Source organism: Micropterus salmoides, unplaced genomic scaffold (genome assembly GCF_014851395.1).
Source record: "Micropterus salmoides isolate LMB-PRFRI ecotype aquatic unplaced genomic scaffold, ASM1485139v1 Ms_hic_scaffold_2, whole genome shotgun sequence".
Classification (NCBI taxonomy): Eukaryota; Metazoa; Chordata; class Actinopteri; order Centrarchiformes; family Centrarchidae; genus Micropterus; species Micropterus salmoides.
In genome coordinates this window covers 43,266,325-43,288,451 of record NW_024041150.1, presented here as the reverse complement: position 1 = coordinate 43,288,451, position 22,127 = coordinate 43,266,325, and the positions used below count along the sequence as shown (strand labels likewise).

The following is a 22,127-nucleotide window of genomic DNA, read 5'->3' as shown; positions in this document are numbered from 1 at the left end:
TCTTAGGTGACATACCAAACTTTCTCAGTCTCCTCAGGAAGTGCAGCCGCTGTTGAGCCTTCTTAACCAGCTGTGTGGCGTTCAGTGTCCAAGTGACGTCAGATATTTAATATTGCTCACCCTCTCAACCTCAAGTGAACAGTGGCTGACGAGGTCTCCTCTCCTTCCTCATGTCCACTGTTGCCTCCTTCGTCTTGTCAGTATTAAAGGTGAGGTTGTTGTCCTCGCACCACGCCACCAGGCTGGCCACCTCCATCCTGTAGGTTGCCTCGCCAGTGATGCGTCCTATCACTGTGGTGTCGACCGAACAGGGAGGCAGCACAGTCATGAGTGAACAGGGTGTAGAGGATGGGGCTGAGGACGCATCAAGGTGGAGCGTCAGTGTTTGTTATAAGTTTAACAGTTATTACACACATATAAGCTTTACTTTAATGTCGTATCAGTGGACAATATGGAGGTTGTTTGGTAATATTGGTACCAACAGGCTTTTTGATGATCATGGTTTATTTATATTTTACAAACTTTTTTCTATGTAATTAAAAAAACTGACTGCGATCTAAACACATAGTCTATATAACTGATTTCATTTAAAAAAACACAACATTAAAAGATCTAAGGCTAAGATGATGATTGTATCCCCAAAATGAAGTGAAAACAATTTCAACAAATAAACAAGTTTTTTTAAAGAATTCATTCAGTACTCCCCAAGTTAAAAACATTATTAATTAATGATACTAAAAAAGTTAGTGGCACGATGTGTTTTTGGCATTGTTCTGAAGATGTTTTAATCGCAGGGCCATATTGTTGTAAATTCTGTTTTTTAGACTTATGTAATACTGGAATGTTTCCTAAAATCATCATTCTTTTCTTAAAGGTTTCGTGTTGTTTAAAAAAAGTATGTGTTGTCTTCAAGTTCACCCATAAATCCACCCACACAAGCCACAATTAACTTGTCCACCACTAGGTGTCAGACTAGAGCCACGATAGGGAAACTACACGACCTGCAGCGCTGCACGTTTTCATAAAGTTAATGGAAAATACAATTTGCTGTCCTTGTGTAACTATATTTTCTGATACAATCATCTCACCAGGACAAAGATGCATCACGTCACGTGTTCACAGGCTACAGTATATGTTGCAATCAATGTGCCACGTTTAATAACCATCTCTTTATTTTCTATTTAGCTTCGCACACTGTAATACTGGCTGAATGAACGTTTCTTTGCCTCTGACAAGCTGTTTGTTCTTGTTCCCTTACAGACTGAGTGGTCCTTCCTGTGTCAGACGTTCCTCTTCCACACTTTAAAATAAAACCATTGATTACTAATCATTGTTGTCTTTCTTCACTCACAGTAACAGCTCACTGGAGCTGCTAGTGTTAGATTGTGTTGCATATTGGACTAGAAACGAGTTTTGTTGCTGTTACACCACAGCTGGTGTGTTGCCTGTGTGAAGGATTTGATTTTGATGGGAATAAATGATGACGGGAGATGAGTATGAAGAATATAAAACATGGCCGACAGCAGATTCAGCTGTTGTATCTCAGGTTCAGGTGAAGTATAAATATCTAGACTGTTTCACTTACAGTATGACAGAATGAACTGTTCTCAGATCAACTCGATGTCAGATGACAGTGGCCTCCATTCAGATTTCCAGCTGAGGGTCAAACACCTCAGACTGTTAAAAACCATCATCACTAGCGGACTGGCCACTGGGAGCACCGAGAGATTTCCTGGTAGCTTGAGGAGGTGCTGGCCTGCCGTTAATATTAGGGGTGTGGATCTCTGGGCACCTCATGAAGTGATTACGATTCAAAGGGCTTTGATGCGATTATAAAACAATTATTGATGCATCTCTTTTTTTCTACACAGGATTTCTGGATAGTTACTAAGCATTTAATTTGCACATTAATGTTAAAAGAAACCTCATTAGCTGTAGTTTCTATCCCTAATTTACTTCACTAATCCTCCATAATCATCACCTTCCTTTGTTTTAACAACCAGTTCTTTCACCTGTAAACTAAAATATAATGTAACTATCAGGATGTGCAGTCTGTGTACAGGACAGAGCTGAACACCAGTGCAGTCTAAGCTTGTACTCACTTCAATCCGCAGGGTCTCTCTGCTCCACATGTGAACAGACAGGCAGACAAAACGCTCCGAGAAACAGGCGCTCTATGAGCCCAATTTACTAACATCCCGATTTATCATTAAGGCAAAAGTACTAAATGAACAACAGGTGCTATTTTGCACTTTTGAAAGATGCATTCTGCGTGCACACCGTTAGTAGATCGGCTTGCATGTTAATTTGCACTGATATCAAGTTTGCACACGTTTTTACTCACGCAAACCTTTAAATCTGGCCCTAATGGTAGTAACCCAGGCAATGGCTTCTGTGCCCTATCCCTGCCGGTACAACTCTATTTTCTTTATAGGCTAGAAAACATTAAAATATTAGTGGTAATTATCAGAAAGATAGATGTATTTATTTTTGTGCTGTTTGACTGTGCTTGGTTTGCGTAAACAGGGTGGCCTGGGGTGGAGTAAATTATTGTGGCACTCCGCCCCTGATGATCATGACACCTTTAAGACGGACAACATGAACATTTGGACGATTTATTGACCTTTGCAGTGTTTTGAACAGGCAAAGACACAGTCACTGACATGCAAGGGATCACTTTGTGTTGAAAAGTGGTGCTCAGATTAGGGGTGCGTCGCTACACTTAGCTCACGTGATCTGACGGTGCATAATAGTGGGTTCAAAAGAACAAGATGTAAAGATATTTAACCCTATTTTAATGAAATCATTTCTTAATAAATCTACCTAAAGAAACCTAATTTCTTGACTGGCCACTCTCTGCTGTCTCAGAAGAGACACCTTTTGTGCTTTGTCAGCCACCGTAGCTGTCCCATGCTCTTTGACTGGATAGACGATTGCAATTCACAACCCTCATCACTAGATGCCACTAAATCTTATACACTGAACCTTTAAGTATAAGGTTACTAAATGTAGCCTTATGAAGCGTGTTGCACCTGCTGCAGTGTCCACAGCTCTTTTATTTACTGTTAGACATTTTTGTTTTATATTTTTTACTCAAAACACATTTTAATTGATCTACTTTTTACTTCTGAGGTCCGTTTAAGAGGTTTAAGTAATTTTACTTTAACTTAAGTATAATATACAAGGACTTTCCCATCCCATCCCCGGCTAAGGTTGGATATTTGAATTGGATTCTTTCTGACCCGTCCCTGGGACCAATTTGTCATTAGACCCTACCATGAGCCCCTCCACCATTATTTGTTCCCACTGAAGAAGCAGACCGTCGTGGTGGAGAGCCGCAAATGCCTGATTTACACATTCACACCCACAGAAAGAATAAATATCATGAATGTTTGATACTTGTGGTGGAAAAAGATCAGAGGACTCAATCATCCCCTGCTTCATCATCAGCAGACTGTTCTGGTTTCTTGTCTGTGTGTCTTTTATATTTCCAGCCAACAACCAATCCAGCAGCAGCTAAACAAACCAAAACAACAAAAGCTGCTCCCAGTCCAACATATTTACGAGTGTAGTTTCTGTAGTAAAGACTGTAGTTTCCCACCTCGACGTCTCCGCTGTTGGACCCTGAAGATCAAAGTGCATATTAGTCAGGAAATGAGTGAACAGTGGAACAGCCTCCATTTGCTCTTCTATATCTTCTATATTCCTCATGTTTGACTCTCAGAATCAACATGGAATAAAGTGCAGCTACAACATGGCACACAGACCTCCACAAACTCACCTGAAACCTCCAACTGGTAGATTCTGATTGGTGGAGTCTCAATGTTGATTCTCTTGAGTCTTGAACCTCCTGTTGCAACTCGACACTCGTATGTTCCAGCGTCGTTGCTGCTCACGTTCTTCAGAATTAAAGACACGTCTCCGTCCTTCAGCTCTCTGTCCACCAGCTGCACCCGGTCCTTAAAGGATGGATGCTGGTGGGTTGGATCTGAGAGTCCATCTCTGTAAAAGAGGACGTAGTCTGGCTCCAGGTCAGGTCTGCTCCACTCTACAGCTCTGATGAAGACATCTCCAGCCTGACATGGCAGAGTGACATCATCTCCAGGTTTCACTCGTACAACATCTAAAAACAATAAAAACATCCAGAGAGAAAAAGTAATTACATTTCAAAAGGACTCCACAGGACGATACAGTGAGAACATCTTTGTTTAAACAGAAGGCCTCTTCACACCTGAGATCATGGGAACATTCAATAATTAGTCACAACTGAGGAGAAATTACATCGTGGTCATGTCTCTCTAGCAACCAGGAAACATGTGACATGTGACAGTCGAGTGGAGACTCTGCTCAGGAGACAATCTGTGTCTGAATTACAGTAGACCGTCATAGGGTGTAGTCACAGATTCTTAGGAAATTTGACACTTTAAAAACAGCTTTCTTTTAAAGCTTTTTGTTTTGTGTGGGGCTGTAAATAAAGAGATTATCTTACAAACTAATGCTGGGTGATATGGCATATAAATAATATCCCAATATACACATATTGTCTAAAATAACAAACTGTTTGTTCTCAAATCGTGTAAACATGATCATCTTATAGACCATGATGCATTGCTGTAGATTAAACAACCAACAGATTATAAAATAAAATGCAACATTCACTTTAATGCAGCAGAATATTAATCCAGAAACGTCAGATAGTGAAACACTGACAGGAACATTTTACTGCCCTATGAGTGTTGTTGCTATAATACTTTCATACTTTGACTGTAGCATCTCTACCTGTGGTGTCCCCACGTTCTATGAGGGTTAAGCTGTGGTTTTAGCAATCATGTTACATTTAGGTTAAGGTTAGGATAAAGGGCTGAGGAATGCATTATGTCAATGAGATGTCTCCACGTGGACAGAGGAAGAAACCGTGTGTGAAATAGTCCAGCAGGTTTGTTGTGAAAGAAAGTCTTTCCTGGTAGTGAGGGGTTATTTTTATATGGTAAATATTACATTCATAAGTGCAAATGCTCTAAAAAGAAAACACAATGAGGCGTATCACATTTCAGATAGAAACCAAACATTATATTGAAGCACTATATGGTCTGAAGAATAGTTAAGTACATAAAACAGTAAACTTTGTTTAAAGTTGTGTCATTTTCTATTATTCTGTCATTTTATGCTCTTTAGTTCTGGCTGAAGATCTTTGTAAGAGATGAATTCAACATTCAATAAAGAAGAGGACAATAAGAAAGAAGCACTTTTCCTTAGCTTTTGTAGAATTCAACCAGCTCTTGTCAAAGCTTCCTCTTAATACTTAGAAACCATTCAGAGTGAACACATCAAAGCAGAGACATTTCCCTTTCTACTCCTTTTCACAGCAGCTACACATCAGGCTCGAGTCATTAAAACAGTATAAAACCAGAGAGATAATCAACACGTTTCAGAGCACAAAGCTGCAGAAGAGAAAGGACAGTGATCAGATGTTTGACCGCATTTTCTCTTGGGGTTTTCTCCTCCCCCCACAGCAAAAACACCTAAAGTATCATAGTGACTTTTAGCTGCTAAGCTGACGTTATCTTGTCACCGCTGTTCAACCTCATCAGCAGCGACCAGTGGAACCACTGAAACTCGACCATGACGATATGCTAAATAGCACACTAACTAATGTGTAATATATTCAACATGTCGCCCAGCCCTGTTACAAACACATGAACATTTTCTGCAACAAGATGACATTATGTTATAACACTTATTAAAAGTCTTTCCTGCCTACATGCATCTATTCACAATAAAAGCTCGTCTTTACCAGAAGCTGCTGGAGACAGAAGGGTCAACAGGAATACAAACTTATCCATGAGAGAGGAGGACATGTCCTTCTGTCACTCTGCTCTGTCTGTGCTGCACAAGTATAAACTATGTGATGTTACCCTGAGTCAGTCAATCGCTGCCTAGCAACTGTCTGTGCAGGAAGTGGTTGACTGTCATGAAAGTCATAACACTTCCAGGAACACATATAGCCTTGTGTTTCCCCTCTTTCTGATATTTTTGCATCTTTGTCACACTAAAAAGTTTCAGATCATCAAACAAAAGGAAATATTAGACAAAGATAACACAAGTAAACACAAAACGCAGTTTTTAAATGAGAGTTTTTATTATTAAGGGGAAAAAACTTGCATGGCCCTGTGTGAAAAAGTTATTCCCCCCATGTTAAAGTCAGAATCCATGACTCCACCATAAAAACATGTTGAGTCTTTTAGTCTCAACTGGTATTTTATACTTTTTTTAACAAACCATACTCAACAGGTCAGAGTAAACAATGCTCTCTCTGAGCCAGATTGGCCTTATGCACAAGGACAGAAGTCCAGCAGCTTATAGTACAGGAACCCAGGAATGTGTCCAGTGGTGTGAAAACAACCATCTGTGTGCTAAATGTGACCAAGACTGAGGAGATGGTGTTTGACCCAAAGGCTGCAGGTGACCCCGGGCCTGTAGTTATCAACTGCGTACCCATCACTCAGGTTTACATACTGACAATGCACTCAGCTGGGAGGCCCACGTTGATAGTCTCTGCTCCAGACTTCAACAGAGTAAGGTGTTAACCTGACAGTCCCAATCCCAGGTCACCCATCAGGTACAGACAGCTGTGAAGATTATGGGGGTCAAAAACTGTAGGAGCCATACACTGGGTTTGTTTGGGTTTTTATTGGGTTTCCTCTGTTTTCTTTGCGCTGTAGTGTACATGCACGCGCATCGTGACGTCATCAGTTACTGTGGGTGTGACCGGGGGCGTGGTGTCTGTATTAATGTGTGTGTGCTCACCTGTGAGGAAGCTTGGGTTGATCATGGCTGCAGGGTGAGCATGGGGAAGAACTTTCTGTTGACCGTTACCATCGTCGTCATCATTACTTTCACTGATGTCTCTGAGGTACCTTTTGCACTGCTTACAACATGCATCACTCAAAGTAAGTGATTGGTTTTCTATGTATGTGAAATAGCGTAATAAAGAGACTCAATATGTACGATGGTTCAGCGTGACGCGTCTTCAGTGTAAATCCTCATGTTTCAGCCTGCTGTGGCGTTTTAGTTGTTTTGGTGGGTCTGGTCTGTTTGTTTTACTGGTATACGCCGCAATAAAAACTATTACTATCTGACTTCTGACCTCAAAGAGCTCCAGATGCATGATGGTGTATGACGCTGAAAGTGAACGAAAAACATCTCTAACTGTGACAAACTGATGTTTCTTTGTCAAGTGTGCACACAGTTAAACCTTCAGCAGGACTTTGGTGTTAATTTTGGCCGTTAATGAAAACAAGTGACATAAATGTACGTTACTCGTTAACTGTGTAGCTGTCTAGCTGCATCAGTCGGTAATCCTCATAAGTCAGTCCCTTTCCTTTATTGTATTATTTATAAATATATATGTTTTTTGTTCTTGTTGCATGTAATAGGTTTTCAAAGTGAAAATGCACAAAGTCTACCGAGAGCTCCAGAGTGCGACTAATTTGGTCACATGTGCCTAAAAATCTGTTGAGTATGACTACGATTATGATCCAGAGAGCAATGCGATTTTTTCTACACAGGATTTCTGGATAATTACTAAGCATTTGATGTGCACATTATAATCCTAAAGAAACCTCATTAGCTTGAAAGTTGTTGCTTGCATCCCTAATTTCAGGATGTTCAGTATGTGTACATTACAGAGTTGTTTAGTCTAAGCTTGTATTCGCTTGGCTCCACTGGGTTTCTCTGCGCTCCTCACCTGAACAGACAGACAGACAGACACACCCAGAGTAAACACCAGGCTCTGGGTAATAACCACTCATTTTCTTTATAGGATAGATAAACCTTAAAATATATTTTGTATACATTATTGAAAGATAAATGTTTTTATTTTTGTGCTGTTTGCTTTCTGGACACCAGTGAGTGAACACTGTAATCAATTTCATTGTTGTAGTGTATGTTCAAGTTCAGTGAAGGTGTGTGTGACTTTTTTTAAATACTTCTGATATGATTGAAAACGTTCAGAGATGCAGGAGTGAAGGTGGATGTCCAGAGGTTTTGTTGAAGAGTCAGACTGTGTTTGAGCGCCACCTGCTGCTCATGAAGCAGACAGACCAATAAAGATGAAGAATAAAGAGAACAGAGCTGCTGTTCCTCCATCTTCTGCTCTTTCCTTCTTTGTTTACTGTCTGGATGTTGCTGGGCTCTGGTTTGGCTGCTGCTATTCATAATTATTGAACTTTAGATCTGTTTCGGAAGCTGCTGCTGTTTGTCACTTTCCTCGTGTTACACAGAGACACCTTCTCACCTGTAGTGTGACATCATCAGATGTCACACTCACTCATCACCTGAAGGGAAACAAACTTGATAGTTTAGTTTGTTTTTCTCTTTTGGTTCAGGGTTAGAAACGTGAGCAACAATAACCATATATATATATATATATATATATATATATATATATATATATGTCCACTGCTGCAGTCGACAGCGGTGACACTGACACAGGCTTCATGATTGCACTTAGTAAGTAAATTCATTTTCGGGGACATGGATGTCACCAATGTTTTTTTAAGACATACTTTATTAATTCCTCTAGGGGAAATTACATTCTTAAACACTGTTGTTGTTCCGAAAAAAAACAGAGACAAACAGGACCTACATGCATTAATAAGGACGGATGTGAGAGTGAGGGCAACAGTCTTTACTTTTATACTACTGAGCCTATTTAAATACTTGTGTAGTACACCTAGTACTGACAATGTATTGATCAGTTTGTTACTGCAGTAGAGCTCATAATATAAATCATCATCATCATCATAGGAGTTATTTGGCAGATGGAGGAGAGTGTGAACTGTGTTGCTGTTTCTGTTCCCTGATGCTGGTTACTGCTGGACGGCAGGTTTATCCTCAGCAGGCTTCTGCTTCATCCTGTCAGTGAAATCACAGCTGCACCACAAGGAGGAGCCTCCTCACACTGAAGTTCACAGAGTCACTCACACTGTTGGTTGTGTGAAGCTAAGAACGAGCCAGCAGTCATATGTGATTCATTCCACCTCCCTCTGCATCCATTCAGCTGTTCCCTGCATCTTCCTCACTGAAGGCAGGTCTCGGTACAAAGTGCAGCATGTAGCAGAAATGTTCATCAGTTGTTTAGCTGTTGTAGAGCTGCACATGCTCAGTGCAGTCCCAGTCAGCCCTGGTGACAGAAGCAGCATCACTCTGAGCCCAGCAGAGGGCGGTGTTGACTCTGCATCCGTTCATGTGAAACACCATGTGTCCTGAGATTTATGCTGCTCCTTTTCACCAGTAGCACTGTGGCCCCTAACTAAAACTTTTAGGTGCAGAGACAGAACATTCAGGGGCGCACACCTTAAATTGACGATCTGCAATGCAATTTTTCCCAATTTCCCCATTTGAACAGTAAACAAACACAGAAACAATGTGCTGATCTATTCACTGTCACATTTTAAATGAATGGTTCTTAAACAAATGCACATACGGGGTGGCGTGTTGCCTCAGCGAACTTGGTTTTACCCAGATGTTTTGGTCCACATCTGGTGCAGCAGATACAGTTCATGGTGTTTGTGTTTTTGCTAAATCTTAGCCATGTAAACTTCCTCAGCCAGGGCGGACTAGCACAAGCATTCATGGAATGACTTCATCCAAGGCCGCCCTGTTCACGCAAACCACAGACCACTAACGTTTTAGACTAACCCTATCTGATGATGTAACGGGTACAAAACTATGTTGGGGGGAAAGTTATCCACATTACAAAATAAAAACATTTGGGACTGACCGTTAAAGCAGCCTGAACAGAGTTTGCTGGTGGCTATAGGTGCACCCTCAGAAACCACAGAGAAATAGCCAACACCAACCATAGCACATGCACATGTTCAAGGCTAGACACAAAAAACAATTAGCCTACACTCAAAGAAATGTTGTTGAAATGTTCACATGATTTTCTATCATATCACATCAAAGTATCCAAAAACATTACACACACAGCTTCATTAAACTTGAACACAACAGTGAAAGTAAGTAAGCCTATAATGTAAAAGTCCAAAAAGCACATATAGCCTCCAAAAAACTATTCATACAGTGTTTACAGTGCAAACAACACAAAAATAAACACATGCATCTTTCAATAATTTCTACTAAATATTTATATGTGTCCTACAGCCTAAAAATTAATGAATGATTTATTTTGGTTTGCATTATAATGTACAAAGAATGATGCTTTGTGTCACCCGTCCATTTCACACAAAATAACACATTTAATAACATATTTATGTACCTATGGTGCAGACACAATGATTTTACTTGTGTCTGATGGTGCTGACAAAAAGTAAAGACAGGCAAGAACCTATTTTATGAAAAGATTACAAAATCAGGAGGCTGCACCAAAATATTGCTAGATTGGTGAGATCTTGTAAAATAAACAAATAAGTATAGATTTCTTATTATTACATTTTATTTATTTTCAAAATTACAACCTGTTTTAGGAGTTAGTGAGTATGAAGACATATCAGACTGCAGCTAAAAACAAAAAAGCTTTACTGCTTTATAATTCTTTATTTCAGATGTTTTTAAGCTTCACTTAAGCTTCAAACTGCAGAAAAACGTCTGTTTGGTTTCCTGTGACTCCTTCCAAAAAGATTACCCATGAAACCTCTTTGTTCAGAGTAACTGCAGAATAACGGCTGAAGCTGCAGCATGGTAGTAGGGTATGGCTTTCAAATGGCACTAGCAGCTAATATTTAGGCTACAGATTAAATTGTAGTGCAGCCAGCCCCGTCTCATCCCACCGTGCAGACACTGAGCTGACAGACAGCAGTGTCTGTTGTGTAAATTGCTAATATGTTTAATAATAAATAGTTACACACAGTATGTCCTGCCCACAGTAAGATGTGACTGATGTATGTTACAACCAAGATGATCTTCATCAGGTAAACGTGAAGAAGTGAACACACCTGTATTTAAAAAAATTTGAAACATCACAGCATTATCTCCTAATCTGATTTGTTTGTCAAATCATAATTCAATATTGGAGACAACAAGAAAATATATTTTTTACTTATTGGAGTACTAACAGACTATAATATTAATCCAGTACTTTGTAATCACACTTGATGAATACACAGTGGGAATATTGTCCTGGTGTAAATGTGGCAGGTTGTCTAATCAGGAGATGATCAGAATCAGTTTTATTGCCAGGTATCTGTACACATATGAGGAATTTGACTCAGGATTGTACATTGCTCACGATGTGGTTACTTATACAATAATAAAATAAAATCGGACACAAACTACAGTATAGACAACACTAATATAAACACTATGAACAAAACAATATAGACATATTGACAAATAGTGCAGTGATCAGAGTGCAAAGGATGCAAGAGTAAACTATTATTCTCATTGTGTACATGTTGATGGTGGATATGATATACAGGTGCACATACACATACATGTACACATGTACACAGTGTGATGGAGCATAGTGCATGATGACTTGTCGTTTCATCACAAATAAATAAAGGGTGTGTTCACTTTTTTCACTTAATGAATTATGACCGATGATTTCTACGATGCAGTAAACGTGGGCAACATCACGGACTTTGACAATAAAAATGGAATCAACTGCTAATCACGGAAAGCAGCCAAAATGTGACTGCAATTTATAAACAGCAATGTTTCCACAGTAGGCTGTTATAAGTGTCTTTATTTTACAGCACTTAAGCCAAACGAGCAGACAAACTATAGGACTGCTGCTATGTTTTGTTTTATTCTGCTTGTCATTTATGAGGACTGTTTTAAAAAGTTACAACAAACTTAATGTATTCCAGTGTTTCAGTGTTTTTCTTCAAATGTAAAACTGCAGGGTTTTAGGCCTGACAATTGCATTAGAATGTTGATTAAACCATTGTTTGCAACCTCTTTGTAATGTGAAGCCATCTAGTCCTTCAGCAACCCCCACCCTTGTTCTTCCCGCCCCACATGTCGTCAGTCTCACGATCACCAGCAATTCACCTTAACTGCGCCGTTCCCCCCGTCCACACACTTCAGCCTTGCAGCCTTGCAGCTCAGCTAAGTATCACAACCTCGCGCTTCTCTTTTGCCATCTATTAACACCACACAACAGTCCTGGGGAGCTCCTTACACCCCACGGTATAATCCAGTTAGGAATCCCTCCCCTCCAAGTTATAGGGAGCTTACAGTCGCAGCATTTACCTTCGTTGTTCACATGATACAACACGCTCAGTCTTTCCAAACTGCAGGGACGAGTACGACGACCACCATTGGATTTGGCTCTGCGGTTCAGTGGCATCAGGTTCACATATCACGTCCTCTTGCTTTCCAGGCCACATGCCGTAGTGCAAAACTCCGAACCCCGCATATAGGTATTCTCATCCTCACCCACACAACCTGCCCATCTTTCCAAGGCTACGCCCTGCCGTGGCTCCACCTCCCATCATCCCCAAACCACCAACCCTTCTATCAGAAAACATTGCACAATCAGCCCACGGGCCGATTGCTCAGGAAGTCAACCAAGGGAAGGCCCATACCATACCAAGGCGGAGGGGTGGTTGCACATAACTTCATGAATTACGCCGCAAGGTTCACGTCGCCATTTCCTCACATTTCTTTCGTGGGGGTGCCGCCCCCAGGACCTGCCGCCCCCAAGACCCTACCCAGCAGGGTTTCTGGCCGCACAGATACCTCAGACTATGATTTTATCCACGACTTAAATACACTGCGAAGACATTTAAACCACCAGTACGTTCATCTCCACTTCTGGTCCAGCTAGACATCGAGGTTTTCCCAGAAAGAGCTTATTGTAGTAGTGTCTTACACACACGAGGAATTTGCTTGGTGCCACATGTAGACAACCATACAGTTGACATAAATAAATGTACAGGTAGGTATGGAGTGGACAATGCAAGTTATGCGGGAAAATAAGAACAGAGAAAAGTTATACAACTATTTGTAGAGAAACGACAGAGATCTAACAGATATCTACATGTGCATTACTCTGGGTTGTGTCATCCAGATGTATCGCAACGGAAGAAAATATTGTGTAAATAAATACATAAGTTGACACAAAAAATAGAATGATTGACAATTGACAACAATATGCGCAATCCATCATAACCTCCAGTCCATCCAGGCCAAGCCCATACAGCAGCTAAGATCCTAGCTAAGAAGTCGATAACTGCTCATTAACATCCACCAGCCTTCCTCCCCTTTCCCAATCCACCGCACCAGCCATATCACCACCAAGACTTACAACGGCAAGACTCATCTCTCTTTCCACCACGCCAAGCACCAAAAGCCTCATCCTCAGTCCCGAATTCCAAGCTCCATGTAACCCACCCGCGTGACACCAACCTCAACCATTTCGCTGGCGAACGCGACGTTGGTCCAGTCTGCCATTACCAGCACTTCCCAGCACTTCCCAGGTGTTGTCCATACACCTGGATTTCTTTCATTGAGCACTTTTCGGAACAGTCTGTTTTCACACAGTCTGCCCAACGTTCAGGTTGCAGAGCAGCCGCAAGGTATTTTATCCACTTCCCTCCCAAGCTCACATTCCAAACTATCCCCCCTTTGTCATACCAAGCACCTATCTCTCTCTCTTCATTGGACACCCAAACTCCCCCATCCACATCAGCCCACAAGGCCGATCCTTTCTTCCCCACTTACTGCAAATATCCACCGCATCGCAGTCTCTCCACGATCACACGGTACCCAACAACACTGGTAAAATGAGCAAGATTGTGACGCAACTTCCTTTCTTCTTGGAAAGTCATCTGACAACCACATAGCCCAAACCAAAGACACCACCTTACACAAATGCAGAACTCTCACAGGTTTTGTCGGCCACAGAGGCAGATGGTTGTCATCCGAGCAACCGCCAGACCCGTCCTCAACACCCCCACCCCCGCCTCCTTCGCCCTTACGAACCGTACCCGATTATCACCGCTGCCATTCTTTCGGGGCACGAGGTCCAAGTCATTCTGGTACACACAGACAACCACACTGCTATTGACATCATAAAACAGGCTCGCTCCTAATCACTCAACACCACCAAACCCTTAACAAAACCCCCTTCATCATAAATACTTCTCATTATCCAAATAAACTATCTTGTTCTACCTCAAATTGGCATGGACCTTGTTAGTGGACCACCAAGTAGAGCATGTTTTGTGCACAATAATAACTGAAGAAACCCACAAAAATTAAACTGCAGTTTTTTCCAACTGGAATTAATATTATAGGCTACTAATGGTAAGCTATAGTAGCCTTTACTATTATCTGAAATTATAATACATTTAAAAACATTCGCACTAATCAAACCTTAACCCAAGTGGTGCAGGCTAATATCAGAAAATGTTTTATTAGTGAAACAGCTGAATCTCTCTCTCTCTGAATAAACTAGCTGTCAGCAAATTATCCAAATAAAGTGTGCCCTGCAAATATAGTATCATACTAGCAATATTTTTATCAAATGTTATAATATTTATTAATACACTCAAAATACCAGGATGTGGATATATTTTGTTTATGAAATGGTCAGAAATACTAAGAAAATGCATATTTTTATTAAAATATTCCGTTCCTGCTGGAGGCTGAGAGCTGCTTCCTCTTTCTGCATTCTGTTTTCACAGGATCTCGTTAACTTCCTCTGGTCTTGTTCTGTGGCGTCTCTGTGACAACCAGCAAACATGACAGAAGAAGAAGTACATGCAACTCTTTTCTCCACCAAACCACACTGACCCTGTTCACACAAACTGCACTGCAAGATATAAACACGACTCTGAGAGAAAACCAGTCAGCAGGCAGAAGTGACATTTCAGACAAGGTGTTTAAATAATAAATAAATGATGAGATGAAGTTTCTACACTTCGATCAGAGAAACAAAGAAAAATAAGTTTTCCTGAAACAGTTTGATCAGAATATCCTGATCCAGCAGTTATTGATCAGGAGGAGGAAAAATAATCAAAGATGGCTCCTCTGAGACACGAGACCCTAAATGACAGTCGAGTGGAGACTCTGCTCAGGAGACAATCGCTGACTGAAGGAACAGGAAGGTTTTTATCTGGGATTGATGATATAAAAGGAGTTCACATGCAGCTGCTTTGTAGAGACAGAGAACTGTGATCATCAGAATGACCATTAATTCAGTGAAACTTTATTGCTCACAGAATTTGGTATAAAAAATGACATTTACATTGTTAATTAAAAAATACATTGAAATAAAAACATGTACAGAGTATTAACAGGCTACTCTGCAGATTAATATTTTACAGCTACAACATGAAGCATTGATATAAAATAAACTGTCAACATTATGTAAATAAGATACACTTACCTAAGACTTGTGTACTTTGACTTTAGTAACATTTTGAAAGCAGTTTTAATTTGCTTATATTGTGTTTTAAAGGCCAGATTAAATTTTAAGACTCCATGGTCCATGCACAAAGTATAATTATTCTGCAGTTGTTCACATTGTTTGATGAAAAATTTTAGTTTAGGGGGTATTTCAGCTGTTTTCATCAAACAATGTGAACAACTGCAGATGAATTATACTTCGTGTACGGACCCTCCGTCTTACCTTCTTTTCTTTTGAGACAAAGTCAACAAACTTAAACACAAACACAATAAAGAACTATTCACATTTCTGATCAATTCATAAGTGCTTCATATACAAACAGTAAGTACAGGGATGGGCAAAGATACATCAAACTGTATTTAAAAATAAAATAACAAATACCCTCATTTTAAGTGAGAGAGCTGCACTGCAAGCTAAAAACAGATGGGGCTTGTTAAAAGTGCAAGACAAATCACGATACGCCAAAGAGTGAAAGTAGAAGTACAGGTGAGAACCGGCCCACTTCAAGCTCTGTTTGAGTTTAAAGTCACTTTCACCAATTACATGACCATGACTATTGAGTAGAGGTACTATATCAGCTTAATGAACAGGTCAGAGTAAAATTAAATGAGCTGACCCACACTGGGACGTTGCACTGAGAGCAGCTGAGCAGAAATAGAGGATGAAGAAAAGTATTCTGAGGGAACACAAATGTAGTCCTCAAAAATATTCTCGTTGACCATATAAATAAAAATGTGCAATATCCTATTTTGAATTTCAAATAAGTTTAAAGTTTAATACTACTCATCCCTGAGTACATATATACATAGTTATGTTATTTAAGCTCCATCCAGGAAAGCTGAGCAGGCACACGTGCATACGGCTGGTTATTTGAGGCATAAACATTATTACAGAATTTTCTCTTGAATTATGCTCTGTGCATCCTTTATGTTTTCTAAAGATCATAAAACAAACATCAACAACAGCGAGCACACCACCTGTCTGTGAAACATCTTCCTCCTTGCTTCCTCCCTCCTTGTCTCCAGCTGTGTGACCTGCAGAGCAGAAACAGGCTAAACGGTTAAATCAGCAAGTCAACCCAGGGTTTCCCAATCCAGTCCAGAGCACGTTCACAAAAAAAGAGGCGATTTTAGCAGCAGCTGACCAATCACAGACATGAACAAGTTCACTGGCAGCGGAGCGTCAAATTTTACATTTATTCATTTAGCTGACGCTTTTATCCAAAAAGACTTACAATTGCTATACATGTCAGAGGTCGCACGCCTCTGGAGCAACTAGGGGTGAAGTGTCTTGGTGGATGGATCACAGTGGGAATCGAACCCAAGTCTCCCACACCAAAGGCAAGCATCTTATCTATGCGCCATCACCACCCCCTTTTGCAAACCAAGAGCACTGGAAAAAACTGTGATATCATAGAAATACGTAGGCCTGATATAATTCAGGCTTAAAGCAGCACAGCTGCAGCTGCCACGTGCAGGAAGACGGAGTGAATGCCGAAGTTAACGTGTGTAAAATGTGAATGAGTTGATTTGTCATTTTATTCTTTCAGCTCTGTGTCAGTGTTTCTGCATTAGAAGCCGCGGGCACTGAATAAGTGGTATTTCAATTCACTTTCAAGAACTTCTAGTCACTATGAAAACATATTTCCATCAGTGGCTGTAGCGTCTTTTTTCAGTTCATTGCAAGGGGAGCGCCGCATTTTTACAACATGGTAAAAACGCCAGCAAGGTGACGAGGCGTTGAGCATCTTTTCCGACTTTGTGGTGACATTTTTACATTCAGTGAAATTAGGTAGCCTACTTGCAGCGCATCACCTCCATGGATATTATGTATCCTAGCAACCTAAGGCCCTGTGTCCACCAAAGCGTCTTTTATCAGTTCATAGCAATGAGAGCGCTGCGTTTTTACGAGCTGGTAAAAAAAGCCAACAGCATGACGAGGCGCCGATCGTCTTTTCCACGCTGGGCGCTGAGCGTTTTTTTTCTGGTCGTCGAGAGCTGAAAAATGTTAAATTTTGGGAATAAACGCTGCACTCGTCACTGTCACTTTTTACCCAGCTGTCCAATCACAGTAGAGGAGGCAAATAACACACCGCAGCAACGGTTACTATCCTGGAACGGGACTTCATCGAGCCTCAGCTATTGGTTTAAACAGTGGCCGTTCAGCGTAAGTTACCGTGACGATCTACCCCGGTAAGTGAACCACCATCGTGGTACTGAAAACCCAGGTTTAACCCTGAAGTTACCTGGATAAGCTCAAATCCTGCTTCATGGTACAGGCCTGAGAGACAAAGAGACACTCTGAGCTCTACACACTCACCTGGATCTGTCAGACTGATGATGATGATGATGGGTTTAGGGCGTCTTCTGCACTCTCTGAGTCAGGAGTTGTTTCTGGTCTGTGTCTCCTTTGAATCATTTGATTGACCATAAAACCACCAACAGCAACAAGAAGAAGAGAAAGAAAACAAACAACTCCAACGTATCCCTCCCAGATGTGTCCAGCTGTGTGACCTGCAGAGCAGAAACAGGTGTGAGGTATCAGCTGTCAGCAGGTGGACAGAATGTCAGACATTATCTACTGCACTTTGATCACATGACTCGTAGCAGCTGTTTCCTCTAAAGTCTCATCAGCAACATCTTTCTAAAACACAAACATCTGATCTGTGATGTTTCTCAGCTCAACTACCAGGAAGCAGCTTCACCTGAGAGACAAAGAGACACTCTGAGCTCTACACACTCACCTGAGAGACAAAGAGACACTCTGAGCTCTACACACTCACCTGAGAGACAAAGAGACACTCTGAGCTCTACACGCTCACCTGAGAGACAAAGAGACACTCTGAGCTCTACACGCTCACCTGAGAGACAAAGAGACACTCTGAGCTCTACACGCTCACCTGTCACTGTCAGCTCGATGATGCTGATGTACTCAAATACGTCTCTCTTTCTGTCTCTTGAGTTTTTCCCTACAATCAAACACTCATATGTTCCAGTGTCCTTGATGTTGACGTTCTTCAGAATCACAGAAGCGTCTCCGTTCTTCATCTCTGGATCTTGAAGCTCCACTCGACCATAAAAATATGGGTGCTGGATTTCTTCATATGAGCGGTCGTTACTGAATAAGAAGACAAAACCATCATCTGGCTTCAGGTCAGTTCTGCTCCACTCTATCAGTGAGATGTCAGCACCTCCGTGACTCTGACACTGAAGAGTGGCGTCCTCTCCAACCTTCACTGTCACCTCCTGTGTCTCTGAACAGAAAGAGAAAAGCCTCCAGTCAGGACTTGTAATGTTTCCTGTTGTTCAAACATCTTTTGATGGAAGCAGCAGAGATCAGGTCTCTATAAAACAGCACATGTGAACTCAGCAGCATTTCAAACCCTGTTCTCAGACAACTTGAGTCCCAGCTGCAGAAAGGAGAGACTAACTCCTCTGCTGCAGCTGCACGCTGACTTCATGTTGCTCATTTCTACAGCTGTCAGTCAAGTCGTCCTCCGCACCATCAGACAGGAGACATTTTACTCTCATCTGCTTTCTGCTTGGGACTGTTGAGGAAATTTGTATATTGCTGGAGAGAGATGAAGCAAAAAACTGAGTAACAACAAATCGAGAAGATATTAATAAAAAGAGAATAAACAGAGCAGTACTTTACCACAGAGTCAGCTGGTCTAGAGACCTGCCTATTGGGCAGCTTCATTAAGTATAGAAAACTGACTGAGCTTTAGCTGTTTTTGCAGAACATTGACATTGTTGAGTTATGAACAAGCAGGAGATCAAACATATCCAGCAGCCTACAGAGTCAAATTCTAAAGTGGTAAACGTATATTTGAATCAATAATATGAATATATTGTGAATAGAATTTAAAATATGAGTTACAACAACTATATAATTATAATAATAAGTTATCCCAAGTAGTTGCTGTGTAAACTGTACGAACTACAATCCCCTGAAGTTGTGGAACACGCAGCCACGTCAACTCGATGTTTATATTAATATCTCTGCGATTACGCAGCACATAAATATGGTTCAGATATTTCTTTAACCGATAGATTCTTTGTCTGTGACTCACACAGTGAGCTAAGAGGAAGAAAATATGGCCTTTCATCTTTCGTAATTGGTGGGTTGTCCTGTCCGTCTGTCTATTTTGTGTGAAACTAACCAATGGAGACTCTAAAAATCTCTAAGGACCCCCCCATCACCTCACGGAAGGAAAATACTGAGTTCACAGAGAGAGAGAGAGAGTCTGCTAAGGAAAACGTCCACAATAAAAATATATACAGGAGAGGAAAAAGAATAAGAGACAAGCAGAGAAAATGGTGAAGAAGTACACATTTAGGGAAAACTGTTTTTAACTAAGTGCTAAGCTAAATGTGACCATCTTGGCTAAAATATGCTGCATCTGTTCTGATTTGTGTTTCAGTAAGTTAATCATGAACTTTGACAAACTGGCTGTCCCTTTAGTAAAGGTTTATTCTGCGTAAAAGTTATGTTCTTGTTTAAAATTGAGATTCACTTATAAATAATAAAGGCATTTAGGCTGTTCTATGTGATCTCCTTTTGATAACTTAAACTATTCTCACAATTTGTTGGTTGTTGATGAATCAATGTGTTTTGACTTTTGGCTATTTTATCATAATGTTCTGCACAGAGGACACTTTGTCTTTCATGTCATTTTATTTATTTATATTTGTTAATGTAAAGTTGCTGGAGTTTTTGAAATGGAAGAGAGAGTTTCCCCACAGCTCAGGTGTGATTCGCTGCTGTTTGGGATGGACAGGTAGCACACATGAAAAACTGTAGATACAGAGATCTTCTCTGGACAGAAACTGTTTTGCAGCATGGCACGATAGTTCAGAAACTGAAACATGAAAATACACATTCTGTAAATATGGTGAATAAAAAGAGTTTTTCTGTGTCTTTAAATACATATAAAATATTTGGTTTGCAAAAAAAAAACATTAATATTGTTATAAGTTTGGTTTGGAAGAAAAACCTGCTACTTTTTCATTTGCACACATCCCCTAAAGCTTGGTATGTAGTTTAAAGGTATTATTCAGACCTATTTTATTTCAGCTCAGTCTCAACACTTCATACATGTATTATGAATTCTCTACTGACCCTAAGACTTTGGTAAACCCATTTCAAGGACCAAAAGAATTTGTCCTCATGAGTAATGTTTTCACAAGAGATTTGAAGGATTTCAAAAATCGGACTTACATTTTTCACCTTTAGAGAAAATGTTCTCTCTCTTTAAAACAAAGCTCTGGGTCAAGTGTTGAGCTCATTATACAGACAGCACACTTTGATATAAAACACATTGTATGAATAATGAAAATGCACTTAAACCTCAAACAGGAGGTTTTACACATTTCTCAAAGATCATTGAACAGAAGATAATTGCATAATAACCCATAATTAATCAATCATCTACCTGCTCATCACTTTTCCTTTAAAACCATTATTTTCTGATACCTGTCAATTTCTAGATTTTGTTTAAAATAATAAAATAATGGGAAATATCTTTATCTTGTTAAATACATCTTTATGTGAAGAAATGAAGTGTGTGTTGTATTTTAAAGAAGGATGGTTCACCATTTTGTTGTAGTTTACACAAAATATGTGTTTTTGGTCATTTAGGTAATTAGATATTTGTTTAAAGTTACTTGATATTATTTATTAGCCGTTGTTATGAGAGCTTAGTTTATTATCAGATCAACAAATGTCAACGGGCTAGACTTTTAATGAAGATGTTAAAATGATTAAAGAGTCCCGGCCTACAAATTTCACGTAGAGAATCTCATTAACTCATTAGATCTCATTAGAAGGCACAGATCAAAATATCTCTAGACTGTAAATGTTGAAGGACTAATGAGTAGTGTTGTAGTCAAGAGCGCCCAAACCGAGACCAAGTCAAGACCAAGACCAGTTCCCCACATTACATGACGAGATCTCAAACTGATCTGAAAGATTCACATTCCCATAAAAACACCCACATTCAAACACTAAGAGCTGAAATCATTAACTTCTTTATTCAACACTCCTTTTCCATCTTTCCCATCGTGGGGAGGGGGGACAGTCGTTAACGGGAACAACACATTTTTAATTATTGGTTGCATTCGAAGCAAAATGTTTTACATCCAATCAAAGTTAGGATGTTAACAAATAAATAAACAAGCAATTTATTGATATTCCTAAAGTTATAGTCTTCACTTGTCTTCAAATAAAATCCCGAGTCCTCAATGTCTCGAGGCTGAGACAAGACCGTGTGGAAGTGCGGTCGAGTCCGAGACCAAGAACATCAAAAAGTGGTCTTAAGACCGGTCTCGAGTACTACAACACTACTAATAAGATTGTACATATTTTAATGTGAATATATATATTATTTTCGCTCGCATAAAGTCATAAAGTCAGAGTTAAAAGTTAAAACTCAGCCTAGGCGGTCAGCAGGTTCCAGTCTAATTCCAGCGTGTGACCGGCTGCTCTTGAAGTCAGGACTGCTGTCTGTCTGTGCTGCCTTCACTGTAACTCTGTCCTGTCTATGTTTGTCTTCTGATGTCTGAGTTTCTGCTGTTCTACATATCAGTGAACAACAAAACTTTCTTCTTGTTCTTTAAAGGCTGCTAAAGCACATGGCACACACACTCCTCTTACCTTGACACAGAACAAAGATCCATGAACAGGAGAACAAAGCCACGAATGATGTTAATGATACAGCCATGACCGCAGAGCTGCTGCAGCTGAG

The 22,127-nt window shown here is 40.3% G+C and overlaps 2 protein-coding genes and 1 long non-coding RNA gene across 3 annotated transcripts in view; 1 reads left to right on the top strand and 2 right to left on the bottom strand.

Annotated features, from left to right (window-relative positions):
• LOC119911602 (coxsackievirus and adenovirus receptor homolog) overlaps nucleotides 1–22,127 on the bottom strand; it is a gene marked incomplete in the record, with an annotated part of 454,111 nt that overhangs the window by 16,962 nt on the left and 415,022 nt on the right.
• LOC119911670 lies at nucleotides 3,787–20,248 on the top strand. The gene is made up of 3 exons (XR_005445952.1): nucleotides 3,787–3,977; nucleotides 17,294–17,296; nucleotides 20,236–20,248. It is a non-coding gene; the product is annotated as an uncharacterized LOC119911670 (long non-coding RNA).
• LOC119911612 (immunoglobulin superfamily member 11-like) overlaps nucleotides 16,088–22,127 on the bottom strand; it is a 47,089-nt gene continuing 41,049 nt past the window's right edge. Inside the window, exons 3-5 of the mRNA XM_038730535.1 lie at nucleotides 18,282–18,635; nucleotides 17,702–17,895; nucleotides 16,088–16,416 (exon numbers count right to left, since the gene is read on the bottom strand). Of these exons, the coding sequence (XP_038586463.1) occupies nucleotides 17,711–17,895; nucleotides 18,282–18,635 (539 nt within the window). The 3' untranslated portion in view covers nucleotides 16,088–16,416; nucleotides 17,702–17,710. The remainder of the gene's footprint in view (nucleotides 16,417–17,701; nucleotides 17,896–18,281; nucleotides 18,636–22,127) is intronic.